Source organism: Canis aureus, chromosome 2, assembly GCF_053574225.1.
Source record: "Canis aureus isolate CA01 chromosome 2, VMU_Caureus_v.1.0, whole genome shotgun sequence".
Taxonomy (NCBI): domain Eukaryota; kingdom Metazoa; phylum Chordata; class Mammalia; order Carnivora; family Canidae; genus Canis; species Canis aureus.
In genome coordinates, this window is record NC_135612.1 from 14,475,270 (window position 1) to 14,498,946 (window position 23,677).

The 23,677-nt window shown below is 41.0% G+C and overlaps 1 protein-coding gene and 1 long non-coding RNA gene across 7 annotated transcripts in view; one reads left to right on the forward strand and one right to left on the reverse strand.

Annotated features, from left to right (window-relative positions):
* FAM81B (family with sequence similarity 81 member B) overlaps window positions 1–8,496 on the reverse strand; it is a 55,178-nt gene extending 46,682 nt beyond the window's left edge. The window contains exons 1-3 of the mRNA XM_077864341.1: window positions 8,319–8,496; window positions 7,778–7,875; window positions 4,890–4,954 (exon numbers count right to left, since the gene is read on the reverse strand). Of these exons, the coding sequence (XP_077720467.1) occupies window positions 4,890–4,954; window positions 7,778–7,875; window positions 8,319–8,481 (326 nt within the window). The 5' untranslated portion in view covers window positions 8,482–8,496. The remainder of the gene's footprint in view (window positions 1–4,889; window positions 4,955–7,777; window positions 7,876–8,318) is intronic.
* On the forward strand, window positions 7,879–23,485 carry LOC144293261 (uncharacterized). Of its 6 annotated transcripts, none has more exons than XR_013360650.1 (4): window positions 7,879–7,913; window positions 14,690–14,772; window positions 16,821–17,066; window positions 21,669–23,485. It is a non-coding gene; the product is annotated as an uncharacterized LOC144293261 (long non-coding RNA). The 6 variants fall into 6 exon arrangements; XR_013360648.1 differs by lacking the exon at window positions 21,669–23,485 and adding an exon at window positions 17,688–18,295; XR_013360649.1 differs by lacking the exon at window positions 21,669–23,485 and adding an exon at window positions 17,214–17,655.
* The last annotated feature ends 192 nt before the right edge of the window (window positions 23,486–23,677 follow it).

Here is a 23,677-nt window from a genome sequence, read left to right on the forward strand (position 1 = left end):
CGACCCAGCAATTGCACTGTTGGGGATTTACCCCAAAGATACAGATGCAATGAAACGCCGGGACACCTGCACCCCGATGTTTCTAGCAGCAATGGCCACAATAGCCAAACTGTGGAAGGAGCCTCGGTGTCCATCGAAAGATGAATGGATAAAGAAGATGTGGTTTATGTATACAATGGAATATTCCTCAGCCATTAGAAACGACAAATACCCACCATTTGCTTCGACGTGGATGGAACTGGAGGGTATTATGCTGAGTGAAGTAAGTCAATCGGAGAAGGACAAACATTTTATGGTCTCATTCATTTGGGGAATATAAAAAAAAAGTGAAAGGGAATAAAGGGGAAAGGAGAAAAAATGAGTGGGAAGTATCAGAGAGGGAGACAGAACATGAGAGACTCCTAACTCTGGGAAACGAACTAGGGGTGGTGGAAGGGGAGGTGGGCAGGGGGTGGGGGGTGACTGGGTGATGGGCACTGAGGGGGGCACTTGACGGGATGAGCACTGGGTGTTATGCTATATGTTGGCAAATTGAACACCAATAAAAAATAAATTTACATAAAAAAAGAGAATCTAGGTTCTGTCATAGCATTGTATGCCCTTGGACAAATAATTTGACTCCTTTGAACCCCAGGGTCTTCATCTTCAAGATAATGATGCCCCTGTTAGGGTCACTGAGAGGATGAAATGAGAAGATTACCATGGGCTAAGAGCTGGAAGCTTTAACAGTGAAGATGGTTAGTGGGACCAGGATGCTGTGCAGGGTGCAAGAGGCTTTGCCAGGTCAGAAAAAAATTTATTAGCAAACCCAGAGGGCTTGTTCTTTCAGCAGCAGCGCAGACTATTTGGAGCTTTCTTACCTGGGAGCTAGTTGCCCTCATGGATGGATACGATATTACCAAAGAAAACCCAAAAGATTTCCAACCCAACATGACCCAGCCCATAGAAAGCTCAGCCACCAGGGTTTTGTCTTCCTTTCTCATGTACTGTGAGGTGAAATATCTGTCTTCATCATGCAGAAAGAAAAGCAATGCATCACGAGACAGTAAAACATCTGCTGGGATAGTAAGAGAAAACCTTGAAGAAAAAAATACATCCCAGCCCCTGACGGTATATTCGACTCACAAGGAGAAATCATCATCAATCATGTATTATTTTGCCCATTTCACTTACTGATAGTTTTATGGATCCAAATTTCTCAATAGCATCCTCTGGCTGTTAGCCAGACCCCTTATCTTCCCAGAGAGTGTTCTCCTGAGAAATTCCTGAGATGTGTACTGGAATAGCCTGCACAACTCCTCAGTACCAACCCACCTCATTTCCTTGGCCCAAGGGCATGCTACTTGATGTGTATACTTTTTCATTTTTCCTTCCAGCCATCTTTGTCCCCTTGCCTTTTCAGCCACCTCAGGAGCATCCTGGCCTTGGAGACTGCTTTTCCCACACAGGTCCACATGGCCAACCCCCTCATCTCCTGGGGTTTGCTCACATCTGACTTCTCAAGGAGCCTGCCCCTGCCCTGACAGGCTCTTGAACCCTGCATGTCTCTTCCTCCTGCTCTAGAATGGAAGTTCCATGAGGGCAGGGGTCTTTGTGTTTGTTCCCTGATGATTCCCTAAGTGCCCAGCACACTGCTCAGCACATAGTGAATGCTCGATAAGTGTTTGTTAAGTGAATAAAAGGCAGTAACCAGTTTTAGAAGACCAAAGAATTTTAGGGATGGAAGAAACCTTAGAAGTTATATGATTCAGAGGTTTAAAAAAATTTTTTTAGCAGGGTCAATTGAAGAAAAATCAAGAGATTTATCAGCAGAGTTTGTTTTCTATTCAAAATTAAATCCCATGGGGGCAATAATACACTTTCTTAAACTTTAGCCACTTTATTACATAAAAGAATGTTTATGAGAAATTATGAACAGAGTTGAGAAGTGGCAAACAGAGGCAGCTCTCTAATCTGCATCCTGGAAATGAAATCTGGATCTGTGAACACAGACAGCCCTTGAGACTTGGGGCTGCTCATCTGCACCTAAACCTACGCCCCCACCCACCCTTTTATAGCAGAGACAGAGACTGCCCACAAGGAAAAGACATTCTCTTTTTCTCAAGGTCCTATAGCTAATCAGAAGTGGATTCAAGAGTGGAGGGCAGCCGGGTGGCTCAGTGGTTTGGCGCCTGCCTTCAGCCCAGGGTGTGATCCTGGAGACCCGGGATCGAGTCCCACGTCGGGCTCCCTGCGTGGAGCCTGCTTCTCCCTCTGCCTGTGTCTCTGCCTCTCCCTCTCTCTGTGTCTCATGAATAAATTAAAAAAAAATTAAAAAGAGTGGACCCAAAGTGCCTGGCCTCTGTGCAGTGCTCCTTCCAACAGCAGAAAAAGGAGAAGAAGAAGAAAAAAAAGGCTTTGGACTTTCCTGTTCCATCAAGCTTAAATGAGCATTGGCCACATCGTCCTTGTGAATCAATGAACACATGTGGCAATCAGAATTATTTACTGCCTTTATTAGAGTGTCACCATAATTGTCCTAGAATTGATTGCAAGCTTTCCGCCTTCCCCTGCTCCATGGATTATTAATATGACCTAACATTTAACAAGTACTAATAATGTGTGGGTGTCGCTCCAACTGCCGGAGGCTGAGCAGAGCCCTGAAAGCACTTGGTCTGCCAATCTTTTTGATGCATGTCTCTCACCAAACCTTTTTCACAGGGTATGTATTACGCTTTTGTTGCTAGATTTTTAACCTTTTTGGTTGTGGTTGGTGTTCGTTTCTTAGGATTTCCTATCAATATTCCCTTACAGATTTACAAAGCAGAGCCTCTGAGAATATGTAATATATATTTCAGGCAGTTCAATGAGTTGATCATGACCTTTGCTTGTGTAAATACCCTGTTCGTATATCAATAAATCTGTTGCTGCTCAATGACTGCTGTTCCTTGAAGGACTCAGCCATTTTAAAAATTGTTTTTTATTTTTATTGTATTGGATTCAACATGTCAGTTGGAAGTATCTACACTGATGATTGAAATGCCTGAGTGCCATTTTGCTTTTCCAGTTAATCAGCCACCCAGGAGTCCACTGCACCAAGCAGACTCTTACAGATTCAATTGCTCCCCCCTGGCTCTCCATGAAGCCTATCAACTATGGTTCCACAGGAATCAATATTCAATGCACCGTGATAAGCTGGGGTATCAGAAAGCATAAGGTTATAATCCCTGCCTTTTGGGAGCTTGCAGCCTGCTCTGGGAGATTACAGGGGAAAGATCAAAACCAAACTAGAACAAAACAAACTAACCATCTCAGCTGGTACATAGAAGCTCTAGACACATGGCTTAGACTGCAAGAGAGGGCTTTCGGGGGAGAGCAAGGTGGAAATGGACGTTGGGACTAGATTATCCTCATTATACTTTTGTTTTGAATTATAGAATCTCTGTTGTCTTAATTTCAGTTTTTCTGGAATCCAAGAAATGGCAAAAATTTCTGGGGATATCTTTTTAAGTTCGTCACTGTCTTCCAGGAACTTGTTCTGTTGTCTTCTGGGATATAGGTCAGCAGCCTGAGCTAAAGAAATCCACTTGGGTTCATCCTGGAATTTGACAGATCTGAAGAATGATTTCTATTTTCCATTATGTCCTGTGTAGATTCAGGCAGGAACAAGTCTCCCTTCCCTCCTTGGATGGCAAAGTTAGCTAGCATATCCATGTGAAATGATTATTTCTGTGTATTACCACATTCATTGTCCTTCACTCAGAAAAAATGTCACCTATCAAAATATTGTATTTTCAAACATAAAAGAAATCATTTTCCCTTGTTTGGTTTCATTTTCCCTAAATTACGGCCTTATTATCACATAAGCAAATACAAGTTATGGGCAGCATGAAAAGAGGGACTAAAATTCTGTGGTTGAAGTTTTTGTGGCATGTTACTTCAATTGGCTAAGGATCAGGGAAGCTCTTGTGAACAGATTGTGATCAAAACTTGTGAATTTAAAATTGTTATCTTCATTGTTAAAGGTAATATTTAAAAAATGAAAATCCAGTATTTGGATTTTTCTCTTCTCATTGACTCATTTCATTTGCTTGTAATTTTTCTTTTATAGTCATAATGTATATTTTAGGATCAGAATTATTTTAAAGCTACAGTGAAGTCTGGGAGAGCTTCTAATCTAGCCTCTTCATTTGGCAAATGAAAGACCCAAAGACAAGAGACATTAAGGGACTGACATTAAGGAGGCTATACAGACAATTAGTGGAAGCCCTGAGATGAAATTGTAGGTGCCCTAAAAACGTTAATTATTGCCACAGACGAAATCCTCCTTTGATATACCAAACAGAAAACAACTCAGTAGACTACGCATTGCCTCTGTGATCCCACCTTTACAAACTGGTATTCGAGGACATTTTGGACATTGTACATGTATCAATACGATGACAAATTTCTAAGCCTCTAGAGTTGTCCCTCTTCTGTAGACCTTCCCTGGATGAGTTCCAGGTGTGGCATATAAACAATATAAACAAAATTTTCTGATGATTAATTTAATATGCTTAAAATTTTCTGAGTTTTTATAATGAAGTGTTAATAGATGTATTCGGTGTATTTTGAAAGTGAAAGTTAACTCTGATCTTTTCATGTGTCATTCATTGCCTGTGTTCTATGATGCATAATCTATAGGAACCTATGGAAATTACTTAAAGAGGAGGCTGTAAAATTGGCTTATTTTGTCAATGAGAAAGGCCTAACACAGAGAGGTTCACCTTCTGAAGTTGCTTAATGCAGTCTCTTCTGAAAGCAGAGAACCAGTTTAGATGAACTCAAAGATCTCAGTCAGGCACTTTAATCTCTAGCTGAATCATTAAATGTAGTAAATACTTAAAACCAGTTGCAATTTACAGACTTACTTGTCAACATATTCAACTAGATCTGTAGAATTCTTGGTTGACATTGTGGCGGGAGATAATCTTACCTAAAACAAAGGTCATGGGTTTAAAATGTATCATTAGCTTACTTTACAGGTAAGTCTTATCCATCTTATTTTTATATAAATAATTTTAAACAAAATATATGCTGTAGACCATCATCCCAGTCAAACTTGCAATGCCCCATCTGTATTTCTAGAAACTAAAACCAAAATCAAGCTCTAGAAAGATAATAGAGAGTTTCATTTCATAGATTGGTATCACAGTCAGGAAAATCTTTCTGGACAAGTCAAAACCATGGATTGTTCTTAGAACAATTTTAAGTGGAATATCCAATGATTATCGGCTGAGTTACTAAAGAAGTTTTCACAGAGTGAATTTACTCCAATATGCTAATTTCTGAGGGGAATCAATTACTTTTCAAAAACAAAGTCCAAAACTAGAAAGCTAGTCTACTCAGGTAATTTTATTTTCTAAGAAGCCTGGATATCAGATTATTATAGTCAATGAGAAATGAAAGTAGAGCACAGCTGTGTACATAACTTACTAGTATTTAACATAGCTGGCCATATGAACACTTAACTAATTCAGTAACATGGTACTACTAGAAAGTTCCCCTTGCATCAAAGTTCATAATTTCCCAGCATTTCCAGGAGGAAAGAGACCACCAAATGCACTCACTGTTTGGCATATGCTAAAACTGTTCTAAACTCTAATGTTCTTTATTTTTAAGATCAAAAGCCAGACACAGATTTATGCTCTTTTTAATATCCCATCACTGAACTGGATTCAGTTAGGGGGAGAATGAGTGGTACTCCTCCTCAGTTTAAAACTTGAACAAAATAGTTTCCTGGGACATTTTTTCTTGGTTTAGTAGAGTAGTTAAGATCCACATACAGAAATCATTCCTTTTGCAAATGCCTAAGGAACTTCTTACTTCTTAATTTAACACCCAAGAGACTTACTTGGAAAGCTCTCTCCTCCAACAAAACTTTAAAAAAAAGTAAGTCTATTAATAAGGAGCTAATAAATAACCCATGACAATAGGTAGGCTCTCTGATCCTGCCCGCTTGGTGGTGGGCAATCAGGACAGGCTTGAGGCTGCTCAAAATGGAGCCAGTGACTGCCATGATAATGCTTTAGGCCCTCTCTCCCCATTGCTAAGTGGGGTCTGCAATGGGTCTGATTCTCTGAAGTGAGGTCTTCCTCCAGTGATGGATACACTGATCCACTGAGCACCCAGGGGTCCATGTTATGGAAACCATCCTAACTACCGAGAGAGCATGACTGGGCCTTCTACCCTGGTTTGTGTTTTGACTCCAGTCTCGAGCTAGAAAAGAACTGGGTCCTGGACTGCTGGCCTACTCAATGCCAGCTCTTCCCTTCTCACGCCTCCATGGTAACCCTGGTCTGAGTCTGTCTGTGGTATTCCTTCAAGCAACTGGCTGCTCCCTGGCCTCACATGTTTGACACCTAGTAGCCCTTTTATTCCCTCTTGTGGAATAAAAGACTGAATATTGTGTCCAAGGACATTAAATTACTGGATTATTGTCTCCTTCCCCCTTCTCAAGTGAAGCAGTTGGATATATTTATCTTTTACTTTTATATTATTTTTAAATCTCATTTTGAAGACTGTAAATAGTCCTCTAAAAAAAAGCACAGCTACAACTTGCATACTCTTAAAGTAACAAATGTTAAACCTGATAATGGAGGAAAATTTGGAAAAACACAGAAAAGATACAGAAAAAAGAAAATTCTTCTTGCAATCGTACTATCTAGAGAGAGTAAAAGCTGTTAACACTGAGGCCAACTTGTTTTCTCTTTCTTCTGTGCAGTTATTGATGTGTCTAAGAGAGTATGTGAAGTTTTATATCTTCACTAATTGACTATAGGAAGCAGCTCTGTTTCATCCCTATTCCTTCAAGCTAGAATGTAATTATATAACAATTCTCACAAACAACTCGGTGGCTATGAACACCGACTTTTTACATATGTCCGTTTTTACCTGTTTTATAATAATACTTTAAAATGTTGTGTTCCTTTATGGCTTAATTAAGGCCTATAAAATACTTTGACATATATGATCTTCTATAAGGTGGAAATCATTGTCTTGACTTAAATGCTATTTTAGTGCAGAAAGAATTTAAGATGATTATTTTTAAAGGTGAGGACTCTGAGGATTAGAGAAATAGCAGATTACTCAGATCATCTAGATGATGATGATAGGAATTGACTGAGTCCCTTTTACTTGCCATAACCTTTATCTTAGTGGTTCATTCAAGCCTCACATCCTTGTATGATTGGCCTAATTAGCCCATTTCATAGAAGAGGAAACAGGTTAAGTAATTGCTGGAAGTTGCACAGCCAGTGTGTGCTATAGCCAACAGAGAGCAAAAATCAGTGCTGGATACTGTGCTAGCTTTCCAGTTCTCTTTTTATCACCAGAGGCTGCATCCCTGGTGAGGTCTAAAAAAACTGCTGCTTTGAATGTTCTTTTTCATTAATGACAAGTACCAATAAAAGAAACCTCTTTAGCTGTTCTCTTTTCCATTTGACAGATAAAGCCTCTATCTTGAATTTATCTTAGTTTCTTTTGCATCTTTATAGAAAATATTTATCAATTTTTTGTTCCTACTTAGCCCTGCAGATTAAGTCAGTCCAACGAATGTATTCACAAATTGAGACCCTTTCTCTTTTCAGCTCACGTGGTCATCAGTCACTTTGTCAAAGCAGAGCAAACAAGAAATGTAGGTAGAGTGAAAAGAAAAACAACTCTTCTAGGACTCCTTAGAATTCTCTGAACAATGCTAAGCTTTAAAGAAGCTGAACAAAATATTCTACTTTTGCTATGAACGTCTAAAAGTACTTGCTTTCTTTTCTTGGTCATTGACTGAGCCGGGAAGGGGGCCATCAGGTTCCTTCGGCTGTTCCTCTGGAGTCAGGGAGGCACTTTTGTTTACATCTGTATCTAGGCAACCAGAATGCTGAATCAGATCAGGAACTAAGGCAGGTGAATTTTTGCGGTGGTGGTTAATTTTTTTTTCTTTTAATTAAGGGCATTTTCCGTACATATAGTGAAGGTTAAGGGAGGCTTCTAATTTATTTTACATTCCTCTCTTCTTCTCTCCCCTACCTCAGTTCTTCACCAGGCCCCCATCACACCCATAGTCAGCTAGAAGGATTTATTGTCCCAGAAGAATTAATTGTCCATTAAGAATTTAGGAAACTTTGTTGAGATGCACATTTAGATCAAATTGTTATAAAATAATAGGAAATGATTTCTCACTCTATTGTGCCCAAGCCATCCAAGGATCTTCTTTGGGATTTATTACCTAGTTTATATGTAATAAGAAATCTAATCCTGTAAAGGATGAGAATCTAGAGACCTTGGGTAATCCATGAGATAAATACCTGAGTTCATGATGCTTGATTTCCTGGCTTTATTTTTTGTTGATCTGATTTTTTTGAAAGGGAGCAGAGGGTTTTTAAAAATTATTATTTTGTCTTCCAGAAAGCCAAAGCTCTGAGGAAATTTGGTTGCAATCTGATTAAAGTCTTTATGTTTCTGGGTCATCTTCCCAGGGTGGCTCAGTAGCATTGTGACTGTAGGAAGGATCTGTGATGTCAATGAGGTTGGCCCTCACATTTTAGGTCAAGTCCCTGGGATTTCAGAGCTTTAAGAGTTTTTCTTAGTGCTCAATAAATCACTAGGTCCTTCACCTCCTGGTCCCGCTGGGTGGGTGGGGGCGGCTAGACTGACATTTCACACCCTTCCCCTGATTTTGCCTTCACATTTGATAGGAGACCAGTTTCCATCAAATTAGATAAAGAGAGTGAACGGCAATAAACTCCCCAATCTTCCTCCCACTGAGCTCGTTCAGGAAGCTAACTCTTGTGGGCCACTAGGGGGAATCTCACAAAGAATGCAGCCACAGTGACAGGTGTGGTGGGTCCTGGCTTTGAATGAACTCAAATACTGAACTTGGGCTTTGGAGAGAAAACTTTGGTTATATGGTCAAAAAGATGTTGATTGTTTCAGCTCTGAAATATTTTCCTGAGTTCTCAAATTGGAATCTGTATATTTTGGTAATACTACCCAGCCCTCGTATACAGACATTTTATTATTGGTTCTTTTTCAAATCATGGTGCCAGGTTTGCCTTGCTCTGGGGACACGTAATGTTCAGGATTCCAAATGACAAACTTAGATGCCACAGAAAAATACCGCCCGTGATTTTTTGCTTCAGCAGTATGACTTCCAGTGATAAGCTAAGCTCTTCAGACTTGGTATTTCTTGGTTTGTAAGCTATCCAGAAAGGCTCATTACACCAACCCGATGGCCATTTAATCAAGCACCAAGGGAGACTGGCACACCATGAGTGACAGCAAGTGGCTATGGATACCAAGAGAGTGGGTTAGAACCCTGACTCCTCAACCAACTGGTTGTTTACTTAGGGCAAAATTATCTCACTCCAAGATTCAGTTTTCTCATCTGTAAAGTGAACGAATAATACTGATCTCCTGAGATCGTTGAGAGGATTAAATGCAATGATACCCTTAAAGTGCTCAGCTGAGTGCCAGGCCAGGAATCCACTAAAAGGTAGCTATTATCAGGGATTATTTCACAAGGTGGCCATTACCCAAGAAATAGCTACAGGGGCTGTGTGAGAAAGGAAAACTGGATCTGACCTTGCTAAGAAAAATTTTGTGATTCTCTCTCTCCTTAAATTCAGCTTCTAGTCCATAGCATTTGGCTAGAGAAATGGACTCCCAGTGAAATGAGAATCAAACTTGTTCTCTAAGTGGTTGCTTGGTTATCAGCAGAACAGTGCACACAGTTTATTTGTACCAGTGGGTTCCTACCTGCCGAGTGTGTATGTAAAATCCTTCCTGGAAGTCGGTAATCTTCCAAGACCTCTTCTAATCTGGACCTACCAAGAGTAGAGCTTAAAGCAAAAGGCCAATGTTTATTTCAATCTTAAAAATGAAATTATATTCTGATATTACTTTAAATATAGGCTTAAGGAGATAATCGTGAGGTGGTGGTCATTGAAGGGCTTTGGTGAGTGTTTAGGGTCAGTTGAGACCATTGCTGTGTGTGTTGCACTCCACAACCCCAGGGGGTGCCTTTCACATAACAGCCCTATAGATTTTCATATTTATGCTGAGTTTTCCAGCTTTATGTCAAGAAAATACCTTATTCTAGCAAGCTAAGTATATCAGGACAGTTTTCTGATATGTAGAAGTAAAGGGTCTTAAGGAAGGGGCACCTATTTTTTTTTTTTTAATATGTATGTATGTATGTGTTCATTTGAGAGAGAGAGTGAGCACACAGGAGAGCATGCACAAGAGAGGGTGGGGATGGGAGCAGAGGGAGAGGGACAACAGACTCTGTGCTCAGTGCGGAGCCCGACTTGGGGCTCATTCCCATGACCCCGACATCATGACCTGAGCCAAAATCCAGAGTGGGCCACTTAACTGATCAAGCCACCCAAGTGAGAGGACGCCTATCTCTAACTCATCACAAAAAGTGTATATGGGCCAGGGGCAGCCCAGATCCAGGGTGTCTAGCAAATGCCATGACCTTAGCTAACGAGCTTCAACCAGCCCTAGGCCACAGCAACCAGTAGTAGTTGGCAGAGTGTGTCCTGTTCAACTTCCTTTTCCTATACGTCACCTCCGACCTGTTCCCCCGAGGGTCCTTAGGCCATCCTTCCTGGAAAGACTTCATTTGGACCAGAGGACCTTCCCTCTTGCTATTCCAGTTTTACCTGCTCCAGTCTTCTAGCCATCTCTGATGTGTTTATCAGTCAACACTTTAGCTAATGTTCCTCAGTGTCCAGCTCATGAATCTTCTGAGGAAGGCAGTGTAGACACAAATATCCCAGTTTTACAGATAAAAATATAAGAAGGTTCAGAGAGATTAAGTGAGGCACTTAATGAATGGTGAAACCCTGACTTACTAGTCCCCAAATCTGCTCACCCTCAGCAGTGTCCCAGCCCTCCTGGGGTGATCCTGCTGAGTTCTGCTAAGGGCCCAGTGTTTGACTTCCATTCTGAAGGAGTGCTCAACTCAAAGTGAGTCCCGAATGCTCCCCGCAATTATATTACATTGCCTTTCTGCAGGACTCTCCTGCTCTCCTAGATGACTCTCCCATTTTCCCTCAGCCCCCACACTGCCAGCAGCTGCTCCCATCCTCACTCTCAGCTCATGACCTTTCCTTTCTATTTAACCAAGAAAACTGAAATCATCAGAAGAGAATTTTGGTGAGCCCACATGCTACGTCTATAGATCTATGTGTTTCTCTGTCCCTAAATTTTTGTCTCTGATCCTGCTTCAATGAATGAACCACCTGTGCTCCTTAGGCTCATCCCCCAGTTGTCCTTAAGTCCCATTCCCTCTCAACTATCCAAGGACCCCTCTTCTTTGCTAGAGCATTCCCATCAGGGTGAGGTCCTAACCTGATAGGACTGATGGTAGTAGAGAAAGAGAAAAGAGGGGGACGTGGGTGGCTCAGTCAGTTAAGCATCAGCCTTTGGCTCAGGTCATGATCCCAGGGTTCTGGGATCAAGCCCCATGCCAGGCTCCCTCCTCAGCGGGGAACCTGCTGCTCCCTCTGCTCTTTCTCTCTCTCTCTCAAATAAATTAATAAATAAAATCTTAAAAAAAAAAAAAGAAAAAGAGAAGAATCTCAATCGCTCTCCGTCTCTGCACACACACACACAGGTAGGTGAGGACATGAGAAGCCAGGTGGAGGGACCTCACCAGGAGCCCAATCTGTCAGCACTTTGATCTTGGACTTACCAGCTTCCAGAACTGTGAGAAATTAATTTCTGTCATTTATGCTGCAGAGACTATGATATTTTGCTAGAGCAACCTGGGCAGACTAAGATTGTCTTGAATCACCAGGATCTAGTTTTCTGTCCCAGGCACCTTCCCCTAAAACTGCCCTTGTCAAAGTCCCCTGTGACTTCTCTGTTGTGTGTCCAGGGGCCAGCTCTCCGTCTTCAAGTCACTTGCCCCATCAGCAGTATTTGACCAAGTTGAGGGCTATCTTTTCCTTCAACCTCCTTCCTTACTTGGCCCCCAAAGCCACGTGTCTCCCACAGCTCTGCTATTCCTTCTCATGGGTTTCTCATTCATCTCCCTGACCTCTGAGCAGGGGATCGATGATTTCAGTTTTCTCAAAGTTTTCCTGAAGGTCCCATGTCCTGGGAATCCTCAGCCCCTAAGCTCAGCCCTTGCACTTCTATACTCACCACCTTGATAAGCTCACCCAAACTCATGGCTATGAGCTGGTGATCCCTCAGAGTTCCTTTCTCTCAAAGCTGCTGCCCATACAGCCTTCCCTACCACAGTAAGTGGCGACAGCCTTTTTCCAGTAGCTCAGGCCTCAAGCCTTGGAATTCTCCTTCGCTTCTCTTTCTTTCAAACCCAGTATTTGCCCCACCTTCAAAAAATATCCAGAATGGGCCCACTTCTCATTGCTTTCTGTGCTGTCACACTGGTCTAAAGTACCCTTGTTTCTCCCGTGGACTATTGGCTTTCTTTTTTTTTTTTTTTAATTATTTTTATTTATTTATTTATGGTAGTCACAGAGAGAGAGAGAGGCAGAGATACAGGTAGAGGGAGAAGCAGGCCCCATGCACCGAGAGCCTGATGTGGGATTCGATCCCGGGTCTCCAGGATCGCGCCCTGGGCCAAAGGCAGGCGCCAAACCACTGCGCCACCCAGGGATCCCCGACTATTGGCTTTCTAAAACCAATCTCCCTTCTGCCAAACTTGCCACCCATAAATTATTCTCAATGAAATAGCTGATGATATTGTCAAAGAGTGATCATGAAACTTGTCTGCTAAAAATCCTTCGATCACTTTCCATCTTGTAAAAGATGAAACCTTCGTAATTTCTACAAAATCTTTTTGAGCCCTATGTGATAGAGCCCTCCTATAGCCATCTGTCCTTGTATCCTACATCTCTTTTTCTTGCTTACTCTCCTCCATCCACAGAGGCCACCTTGAACATGCGGGCAGGCTCTTGTCTCAGAACTTTTGATCTTACTGCTGCCTCTGCTTAAATGACCGGTGAAAAGTGCTGGTGGTATTTTGATAGGGGTCAAATTAAATGTGTAGATTGCTTTGGGTACTATAGACATTTTAACAATGTTGGTTCTTCCAATCTATGGGCATGGAATGTTTTTTCATTTCTCTGTATTCAGTTTCTTTCATCAGCGTTTTATAATTTTCAGAGCATAGGTCTTTCACCTCTGGTTAGATTCACTCCTAGGTATATTAGGGTTTTTGGTGTGTTGTAAGTAGGATCAATTCCTGATTTCTCTTTCTACTGCTTCATTAGTGGTATGTAGAAATGCAACAGATTTCTGAATGTTGATCTTGTATCCTGCAACTTTACTGAATTCGTGTATCAGTTCTAGCGATTTTTCAGTGGAGCCTTTCAGGTTTTCTATATAGAGTATCATGTCACCTGCAAATAGTGCAAGCTTTACTTCTTCCTTGCCAATTTAGATGCTTTACTTCTGATTGCTGAAGCTGGGACTTCTAGTACTATGTTAAATAACAGTGATGAGAGTGGACATCACTGTCTTGTTCCTGACCCCAGAGGAAAAGCTCTCCATTTTTCCCCATTGGGGATAATAGAATGGACATAAGAAACAACAGGTGTTGACAAGGATGTGGAAAAAGGGGAGCCCTCTTACACTGTTAATGGGAATGAAAAATGGTGCAGCCACTCTGGAAAACAGTATGGAGGTTCCTCACAAAGTTAAAAATAGTACTACCCTATGATCCAGCAATTACACTACTAGGTATTTATCCAAAGAATACAAAAATACCAATTCAGAGGGATACGTGCACCATGATATTTATAGCGGCATTATCTACAATAGCTGAATTATGGAAACAGCCCGAGCGTTCATTGACAGATGAATGGATAAAGATGTGGTGTATATATACAATGGAATATTACTCAGCCATAAAAAAGATGAAATCTTGCCATTGGCAATGGCATGGATGGAACTAGAAAATATTATGCTAATACGTCAGAAATCTCATATGATCTTACTCATATGTAGAATTTAAGAAACAAAACATATGATCAAAGGGGGGAAAAAAGAGATAAACCAAGAAATAGACTTTTAACTATAGAGAACAAACTGATGGTTACCAGAGAGGAGATAAATGGGGAGATGGAGGGAAATAGGTGATGGAAATTAAGGAGTGCACTAGTGATGAGCACTGGGTGTCATGTGGCAGTGTTGAATCCCTCCCTATGTTGTACCTGAAACTAATCTTACACTCTACATTAACTAACTGGAATTTAAATAGAAACTTCAAAAAAATAAAAGGATGTTTCTATGAGTGACAAAAAAAAAATACACTTTCCCTGGATAGTCCCTCTGCTCATCCCTTGCTTTCTTCTGATGTTTATTCAAATGACATTTTCTCAGAGAGGCTTCCCTGGCTGTCTAAAACTATCTACTTCTGGAGCACCTGGGTGGGTCAGTTGGTTAAGCATCTGCCTTCGGCTCAGGTGATGATCCCAGGGTCCTGGGATGGAGTCCTGCGTTGGGCTCCCTGCTCCAAGGGAAGTCTGCTTCTCCCTCTGCTCCACCTCACTTGTACTCTTTCTCTCTCTCTCAAATAAATAAATAAAATCTTAAAAAAAATACAACTATACACTTTGTATTACTATTTCCTGCTGTATTTCCCCCTTAGTATTTATCTACATCGTCTACATTTTACTTTTCTCCTTGTTTTCCCTATTAGAATCTGAGCTCTGCAAGGGCAGAAATATTTGCCCCTTTTGTCTACCACTCTGCCTCAATGCCTAGAGTGGTGTCTGGCACATGGTAAGTGCTCAGTAAATATTTGCTAAGTGAATGAACGAGTGAAGGCCTTCAGGATGTATAGACAACATTCTACAGAGGAATCCAGAAGTACAGAGGGCTTCCCATTGGGTTTAGGTAATGAACGTGGCACAATTTGTTGAAGGAGCCAGGCTTTTACTTGAGCCTTAAAAAAATGCATGACTGGTAGTTCCTAAGGCCTGAGAGGCACTCCCTGCAGTTTGACTCTTTGCTGCCTTAACAGCCCTCAGAACACTTCCAGCAGCTCTTCCTGCCTGGGGTCTGTACTGGCACCTGGAGAGGAAAGTCTTCTCTCTCCACCACCAAATATTTCCAGCCCTCTTCGCCTGCTGTCTGACTTCCCACCAGTGTCTGTGAGGAGCTGATTAGGGGCACCTGGGGAGCTCAGTCGGTGAAGCGTCTGCCTTTCACTCAGGTCATGATCTCAGTGTCCTGGGATTGAGCCCTACATTGGGCTCCCTATTTCTCTCCCTCTCCCTCTCCCCCTGCCCCTCTTCCCTTCCCCATTGCTCATTTTCTCTCTCAAATAAAGAAATCAAATATTTTTTTAAAAATAGGAAGGATTGGGATTAATCCAGTATGGACTTTACAATGGGCGAGGGATGATGCCTTAGTTCAGGAATTTCAAACACTGGTGTGTATAAAACTCACCTGGAGAGCTTCTTGAACCATGGGTTCCTATGCCCAACCCCACCTAGTTTCTGAACAAGCTCACTTTTTTTTAAAAGATTTTATTTATTCATGAGAGACACACAGAGAGGCAGAGACACAGGCAGAGGGAGAAGCAGGCTCCATGCGGGCATCCTGGTGCAGGACTCGATCCCAGGACCCCGGGATCAGCCCTGAGCCAAAGGCAGATGCTCACCTGTTGAGCCACCCAGGCATCCCTAAACAAACTCATTTTGATCCAGAGATCCAAGCAGCCCACAATGAAAAACTCAACAGGAAAGAATTCTAATGCTGGCATCCTGAAGTCCTATAAGAGAACATGATTTTGGTCAGTGGATCCCTTTGATGTTCCTAAACATTGCTACTGTTTTCCTAGAAACAAGTGTCTATCTATTGGTCTGTCTGTCCATCCACCTGCCTGCTCGTCTGCCCCAGCACCCTGCTCGTCTGCCCCAGCACCCATCCACACAGTCCACCCTGTCCTTCCATCTTTGCCTTAAATCTTAGGTCGGTGTGAATTTTCCTACACTGTAGCAGTGCAGGGTGGGGGTGGGGGTTGGGTGGACAGGGAGCTTTCGCCTCTGGAAACAACTGTCTCGGGTCCTAATTACCATCTGCACCTCCCCCCAGCCCAACCACATCCTACCAGGAAGTCTCCCCTTGGTGCCCACCAGGAATTCGCTCTCATTCCTACCTTGGGTTTGTATATGTCTATTCCTCCTCCTTCCACTTGCCTGCGAGGCTCCCTTCCCATTCTTTGCTTTCCTGTTACCCCTTCTGGCTCCCCTACTTCTGAACAAACAGCTGCTCCCCAGACACCTAATCATAGCCAGGCTACTATGGTGAATTCCCACCTCCCCTTAGCTCTGTTTCCAGCCTGCAATTCTTACTGCCCTGTATCTGGCTTTGGCTGATAGGTTGACTAACCAAATTAAGAAGTTCAATACCTTAAAATATAGGAACTTTGATGATTGCAATGACATACCAAGTGGACAGACACACTCAGGGCAGTGGATTCATATTTGCATCAGCCTATCACGTGTAGTCACACATGTAACCAGTGTCCCAAACAAACAAACAAACAAACAAAAAAAAAAGAAAAAACCACAACTACAAATACTAACAAAATCCTAGGTGGCTGATGATGCAGTACCTAAGTAGGTAAGCTACTAATTGCAAGACAATGACAACCTGAGTGACAATTTATTGTGTTGCTACCAGATAGAGGAACCATGAATTTTTGTGCAAGCAATGAAAGCTTGTGCTCATTGTCAAATTAAAAAAATCTTTATGATACTGGCCGCAGAATATTTATTCTTGGTACTCTAATCCCATGGCTTGTTTTCCTTATTTGTCAGCAGAAATTTCTTTTGCTGTGGGGACGTTTCTCACTCTGCCAGGGGGGCCCCGAGTGAGCTCCGTGGATGCATCAGTCTGCTCTAGAAAACTCTACTCAACATCCCTGACAGTGTCAGCTTACCGGGAACGGGCTTTAGTGGATAGCCATCCCATTCGCGGCCCCAATGATCTCGAGCAGCTTATTTTTGTTGTAGAGTAAGACCAGTGTTCCCAACCATCCAGCCGAACATGAGCTCCAGTGCTTCAAGGTGAACAGAAATATCTCTTTGAAAAGCATATTAATAGAGTCTAATTCCAAAATCAATGAATATATTTTTTGGCCCTAGACATCCACACTTTTAGCCAAATGGCTGTAGGACAGAATTTAATATTGTATGTGTTTGTCTCATCAATAGAAAGGGTAATGAAACCCAGAAGAGAGAAGTTTTCTTGTGCTTTGGGACTACTTCGTTGCCCCACCACTAAAATACATCAGATTGTGTTCTGATGTATTTTACAAAACTCACCCCTGAGTAACCTCTGGGATCCCCACCTTCTGTATGGGTTACGTATGCCCATCTCCTTGTGGTTACGATGCCTAACCTTGTAAGAGTTTGGCCATCTTCCCTTTGCCCTTCCTCTAGAATGGTTTATCTTTGAAAAATTTATAGTAAAAATAATTTTGTCCACTGCATGTTTTCCTAGAAATGTGTGATCAGTTTTTCATAGGTATAGAAATAACTAGACCAAACTATAATGTAAGGGGATAGGAAAAACTTCAAACGTTGACTGGATGCTGACTATGTGCAAGGCTCTGTGTGTGTGCATCTGTATATAGAGATCGGTTAATTCTCACAACAACCAAAGGAGTATAATATCCCATTTTACAGATGCAAATTGAGGAACTTTCTCAAAGTCATATAGCAGTGTTTCTGACTAACGTCTGTGCTCTTACATGAGAAAATGTTCTGCATCACGTGCCATCAGGGAAATTCAAATCAAAACCACAATGAGATACCACCTCACCCCAGTGAGAATGGGGCAAATTAACAAGGCAGGAAACAACAAATGTTGGAGAGGATGTGGAGAAAGGGGAACCCTCTTACACTGTTGGTGGGAATGTGAACTGGTGCAGCCACTCTGGAAAACTGTGTGGAGGTTCCTCAAAGAGTTAAAAATAGACCTGCCCTATGACTCAGCAATTGCACTGCTGGGGATTTACCCCAAAGATACAGATGCAGGGAAACGCCGGGACACCTGCACCCCAATGTTTACAGCAGCAATGTCCACAATAGCCAAACTGTGGAAGGAGCCTCGGTGTCCATCGAAAGATGAATGGATAAAGAAGATGTGGTTTATGTATACAATGGAATATTCCTCAGCCATTAGAAATGACAGATACCCACCATTTGCTTCGACGTGGGTGGACCTGGAGGGCATTACGCTTAGTGAAATAAATCAATCGGACAAGGACAAACATTATATGGTCTCATTCATTTGGGGAATATAAAAAATAGTGAAAGGGAATAAAGGGGAAAGGAGAGATAATGAGTGGGAAATATCCAAGAGGGAGACAGAACATGAGAGACTCCTAACTCTGGGAAATGAACAAGTGGTGGTAGAAAGGGATATGGGTGGGGGGGTGGGGGTGACTGGGTGACGGGCACTGAGGGGGGCACTTGATGGGATGAACACTGGGTGTTATGCTATATGTTGGCAAATTGAACACCAATAAAAATAAATTAATTAAAAAAATAAAGTCTATGCTCTTTCCACCTTGCCAAGCTACTTATCTTTGAGGACTTTCAATAGCTTCATCTTTTTCTGACCCTTTTTTGACTTTCCTTCTGCCCCTTGCCAGACACCTTGTGTTTTAGATACTCCAGTTTTCTGCTGAATCCATTCAGTCATTCATGCACTCATGTATATTATCAGTCACATAAACATTTGAACATTGATTGGGTACCTCTAATACTTTTATGGACACTGGGCATACAGCAATGAGCAAAACAGGAAAAAATAGTCTGCCCTCACTGACATTCTAAAAGGGAATGTACAATAAATACACAGGTGTTCAAGATGAAGTGTGATGAGTATAAATTATCAAGAATAGCAAAAGCAAAGGCACGGTGGTAGCCCAGAGGCAGGACATGCAGCATCCTGCAGGGAAGAAGGAAACAGAAGACTTCTTGGAAGATGTGACACCTAAGGAGAGTCCTGTGGCCCTGCAGGAAGTGCCCACTGAGTGGATGAAGTATGTCTCTGCTCAGTGAATCCTCATCCCCATGGCCGGGAGGGCAGAGTGGAGGGAACAGGGAGGGATGATGATCACAGCCGAGGCTTTATAGGTGAGTAGAAGCCAGATTCTGAGGGATCTTGTATCTTTGTGGGCATCTGAGGAGTTTGGAGTGTACCCTGTGTGATGGAGAGCTGAGTGGTCACATATTCCTTGAGTCCTGTGGATGTGTTCAAATGTTAAAACCCAGTCTGAAAAATTAGTCAATTTTTCTGTTCAAACACTATAGACAAAATATAAGCCTTGAAAAATTGTTTTGTAAGAATTGGAGGGTCTCAAAAAAAAAAAAGAATTGGAGGGTCTCTATTTTTATGTTTTAAACGTTCTACTCAATCTGGACATATGTACATATATACTTTTACATAAATGTAATAGGTCACACAAATACAATGAAGATTAATATTCTGATATATTAAAAAAATACCAAGGTATACAGCAAGGAACATCCCTTAAGAAATAATCATTGAAAAAAAACATTATACACATTCTGATGTGTTTCTTTCTAGACTTTTTTCTGTGAACACATACATATATGCTGAGGTATATAATTGACATATTATAGATATAATTTTATATACTTTTTAATTTAATCTCAATTATATGTGTATTTTGACATTTCATATGTTTCTACATATTTTTTGAAAATAGGATTTTATTGTTGTATAAGCATATTCTCCAGATATCATAATTTTATTCTAACTACTTTTTTAGTTTTGCATATTTAGGTTGTGACCAACTTTTTTGGTCGTGGAAATAATACTGCAATAATATTTTAAACGGAACTGTTTTATGTATCTCTGGTTGTTCCCTAAGAAAATAATGGAAAAAAGTGTTGGAATATTTGTGAGGATCTTGATACTGCCAAATTTCCCTAAAAAGAGACTATTAGATTTTTGTAAAGCGAATTGAAAAATATGTCACAAGAGATGTAAAACTTTTATACACAAATGCAGAGACTGCACATCTTAAAATATATTCTAGGGAAATATCCCAAAATACAGAAAAAGACTTACATACAAACATATTAACCACGGTGTTAACAAAAAATTGGAACCAGCTTAATTGTTCAATGCTGGGGAAATTATGATATGTAAAATGTACACATTATAATTGTTAAGTGGGAAATTGGGATACAGAATGTTATATACAGCTTGACTTCAATTGTGTTAAGAAAAATTCCAAAAGAAATGTTATCAAAGCCTTTTGGGAGGTAGAATTATGGGTAATTTTTTTCTTCTTTCTAGTTTACCATATTTTTATTAGCATGAATTGTTTTTATATTTTAAAAAGTGACTAAGACAAGTCTTTAGTTGTACAGCTGTGGCTTTTTTTCCTCCTGGATTTCCTCACCAATGTTAGCTTTTAGCTAAAATTTTAGCCATAATTTCATTTTCATGGTGTGCATCAATTTTAACACTTTCGTAAGAAGATACTAGAAATCACTAGAGTCTCCTAGCTGCAGCCTGCTTTGAAACAAGTGGGCTGAAAGAGCCTGCTCATTCCAGAACGCTTTCACAGGCTGGATTGACAGTGATGGATATGAGGTTTAGGATCAGGGATTCTCGTCGGGTTCCTGACTTGCCCAATTCTCAGCATCTCTTAGAAAGTAGCAGCAAAGAAAGTTCTTGTCTGATTTATTATTGATTTGTGGAGAAGTAGGGAGGGAAGCACTTTCGGAGCAGAGTGTTTAGCTCCAGGCTGAGAAAGCACTTTTCACTCCAATCGTAGATTCTATTTCCACCAGTCAATAACCTGTTCTAGATTGTAGTTTCTTAAATTTTTTTTTTAAGAGAATGAGAAAACTGTTTGATGTGGCATAAAACAAATGTTTTGAGATGAATTCACTAGGAAACTTTTACAACTTTTGCAAGAATTGAGGTACCTCTGCAATTTTTTTGGTATTTAAATTTAAATTCAATTTCCACATACATACATATATAATTTTACATAAATATATAAATGATAGGCATTTTAAGTGGAGTCTTTTTTCTTTCTCTTTCTGATTCCTCCCTCTCCCCACCCTCTCACCCATGTGAACGACCTACCATGTAGCCTTAGTGGGAGGCCTATATAATTTCAGACTATGTCAAGGAGGTTCAAACACTCCTTTCCCACTCAGATTTTTGGGTGAACGTTCTACGTCAAATGTTAGTCTGGTTTGAAAGCCCTATGGCAATGGTTTTCGTTAGTAGCTAGTCTGTGCTAAAACTATACTGAGAGAAGCATTATCTCATTTTACGTTAAGAATTTAAGATCTAAATATTGTTTCTGGCAAGTGAACAGATTCTTTTTTATGCTACTCCAATTTTTAAATGTCCAAATAAATGTTCTCTACTTTAAAAAATTAAAAAAAATTTTTCTGTGGTCATTTCCAGGGAAGGGCCCAAGAAACTTTCTGCAGTGATGAGGATGTCCTTTATCTTGACTGTGGTGGTGATTACATAGATGCGTAGCATTCATCAAACGCACTTGAACTATTTGAAATGGGTCCATTTTATTGTAGGTAAACTCTAGGTAAATGAAATTTATTGGGCAAAAGCGTTTCTATTCACTTAAACTGTGGTTTTTTTTTTAGAACTTGCTGCGAAGACAATGTCATTTATCACTACAGCCCTCACCCGCCCCCCCTCTGTGATGACATGTGGGTTTCAGATGATTTATTCGAGGTGGCCCCTTAGGACTGGGGCATGATGGAGAAGCACAAGTGGCTTCGCACAGTGACAGGACGCCCCTCAAGGAAATGTCATCAGAGCTGTTTGCATCTCAACCTCATTCTGCCACAGGAGCTGCTCCTCTCTATCTTCTGCCAACAGCGTCTCCCAGGTGGTGGTGAAAGATGTAGAAGGAGGCAGTTCTTGATTTGGTGTCATGAAGACAGAGTCCAATTCTCTCAGTATTTTTGTCTCCTCTCTCCCTTTCATTACTGTATCAAATATGGGTCACGCAGAGCGATAGGTAGGAGTTAATACTACAAACAGCATGATTTCTGGGCCAAGCATCTCTCTGGCTGCTTGTTTGAGTCTTTCTTAAGGCAGTTTTGGGCTAAATTTAATTATGCTTTCTATTTTATTGTTAATTTTCATCTGAGTGATGAATAAACTCTACTACAGGAAATGGCTAAAGTAGCCTTGGTTAGAGAGTAAAATTTAGACTATGAAATGGACAAAGCAGATTATTTCATGACCCATCCTCGCCAACATGTGGCCTTATGTTGGACACTGCTGTTGGAGTTGTCTGTTGTCAGGGAGACCCAGTCTTCCATCTGTGCCTTGCTGCCTATTAAATGCTACAAAGCTGGTGTTCACGAGCACTCTTCACTGGTATTACTAAGTCCCTCAGAGGGTCTAGTCATTCTGGCTTCAGCCCCAGCTGAGGCGCAGGGTAGTGTTGAATGTGGCGGGGTGGGGGGATTTGTGGGGTTGGGAAAGGTGGTGGAAGTGTGCCAGTGAGAGGTTCTGATGGGGAGGCAGGCTGGCCTGGTGAGTTGATGGCATGGGAGTGTGCAGGTGAGCCTGTGACCTGTGTGTGAAAGCACACTATCCACCCCACTGTCTTCAGTCACCTCTGTCTCAGCCTTGAAACATGGTTTAAACCATGTTTCATACTTACTTTTTAATATTTGCAAATTGAGTTTTTAAAAATGTGATTTTTAAAAAGATTTATGTATTCATTCATTCATTCATGAGAGACAGAGAAAGAGAGAGGGTGGGGGCAGAGACACAGGCAGAGGGAGAAGTAGGTTCCATGCAGGGAGCCCGATGTGGGACTCGATCCCTGGTGTCCGGGGTCACACTCTGGGCTGCAGGAGGCACTAAACCACTGCGCCACCGGGGTTGCCCCAAGAATGTAATTTTTAAGAGACAATGAGAATATAACCTAATGTTGGTTTTTAAACAATGAATAAGTGAATTTATGTGAATAACGCCGAGTAAAAGTTGACTAATTCAAATTCATTGTGTAGAATCTGGGATAGTTTGTGAGGGTTAGATTGAAGTTTTTGATATCTTTTTTTTGTAAACTCTTTTTACAAAGGTAAAGAGCCTGGATAATAATGCTAATGGTATAAATAAAATTGAAGAGTGAGATTGAAAATACTTATGAGGAAAAACCTCATGACTTTGAAGAAAGAATGGATTTATATATATATATATGTCTGGTATGTATGTATGTATGTATTTACATAAGTAAAATACATACGTATATTTTAAAATCTCCTCAAAAAGTACTTGGGTATTCCACTGGAAAATTCTTTGTTAGCCTAATTGGTGTAAGTAATAAATGAATAATTTATAAATAAAACTGTATGCTTAATAGAATAAAACTATATGTTCAATAAGGTAGCTTGTATTCGAGTTGAAAGAGAACAAAAGATATCCACATCATAGCCCTTGAAACGTGTAATAATGGCACTGAATAAATGATGAAAACTGCAGAAATTCATCCAAAGGACCAATAAGAGTTTGTTCTTAGCATCTCTCCAAGTGACACACTGCAGGGAAAGGCCCTGGAACCTGCTGCCACATTTGGTGTTTGGAGTAGGGGTAATATTGCCCCATGCTAGGCCTAAGCCCCTGAAAGGGCTCT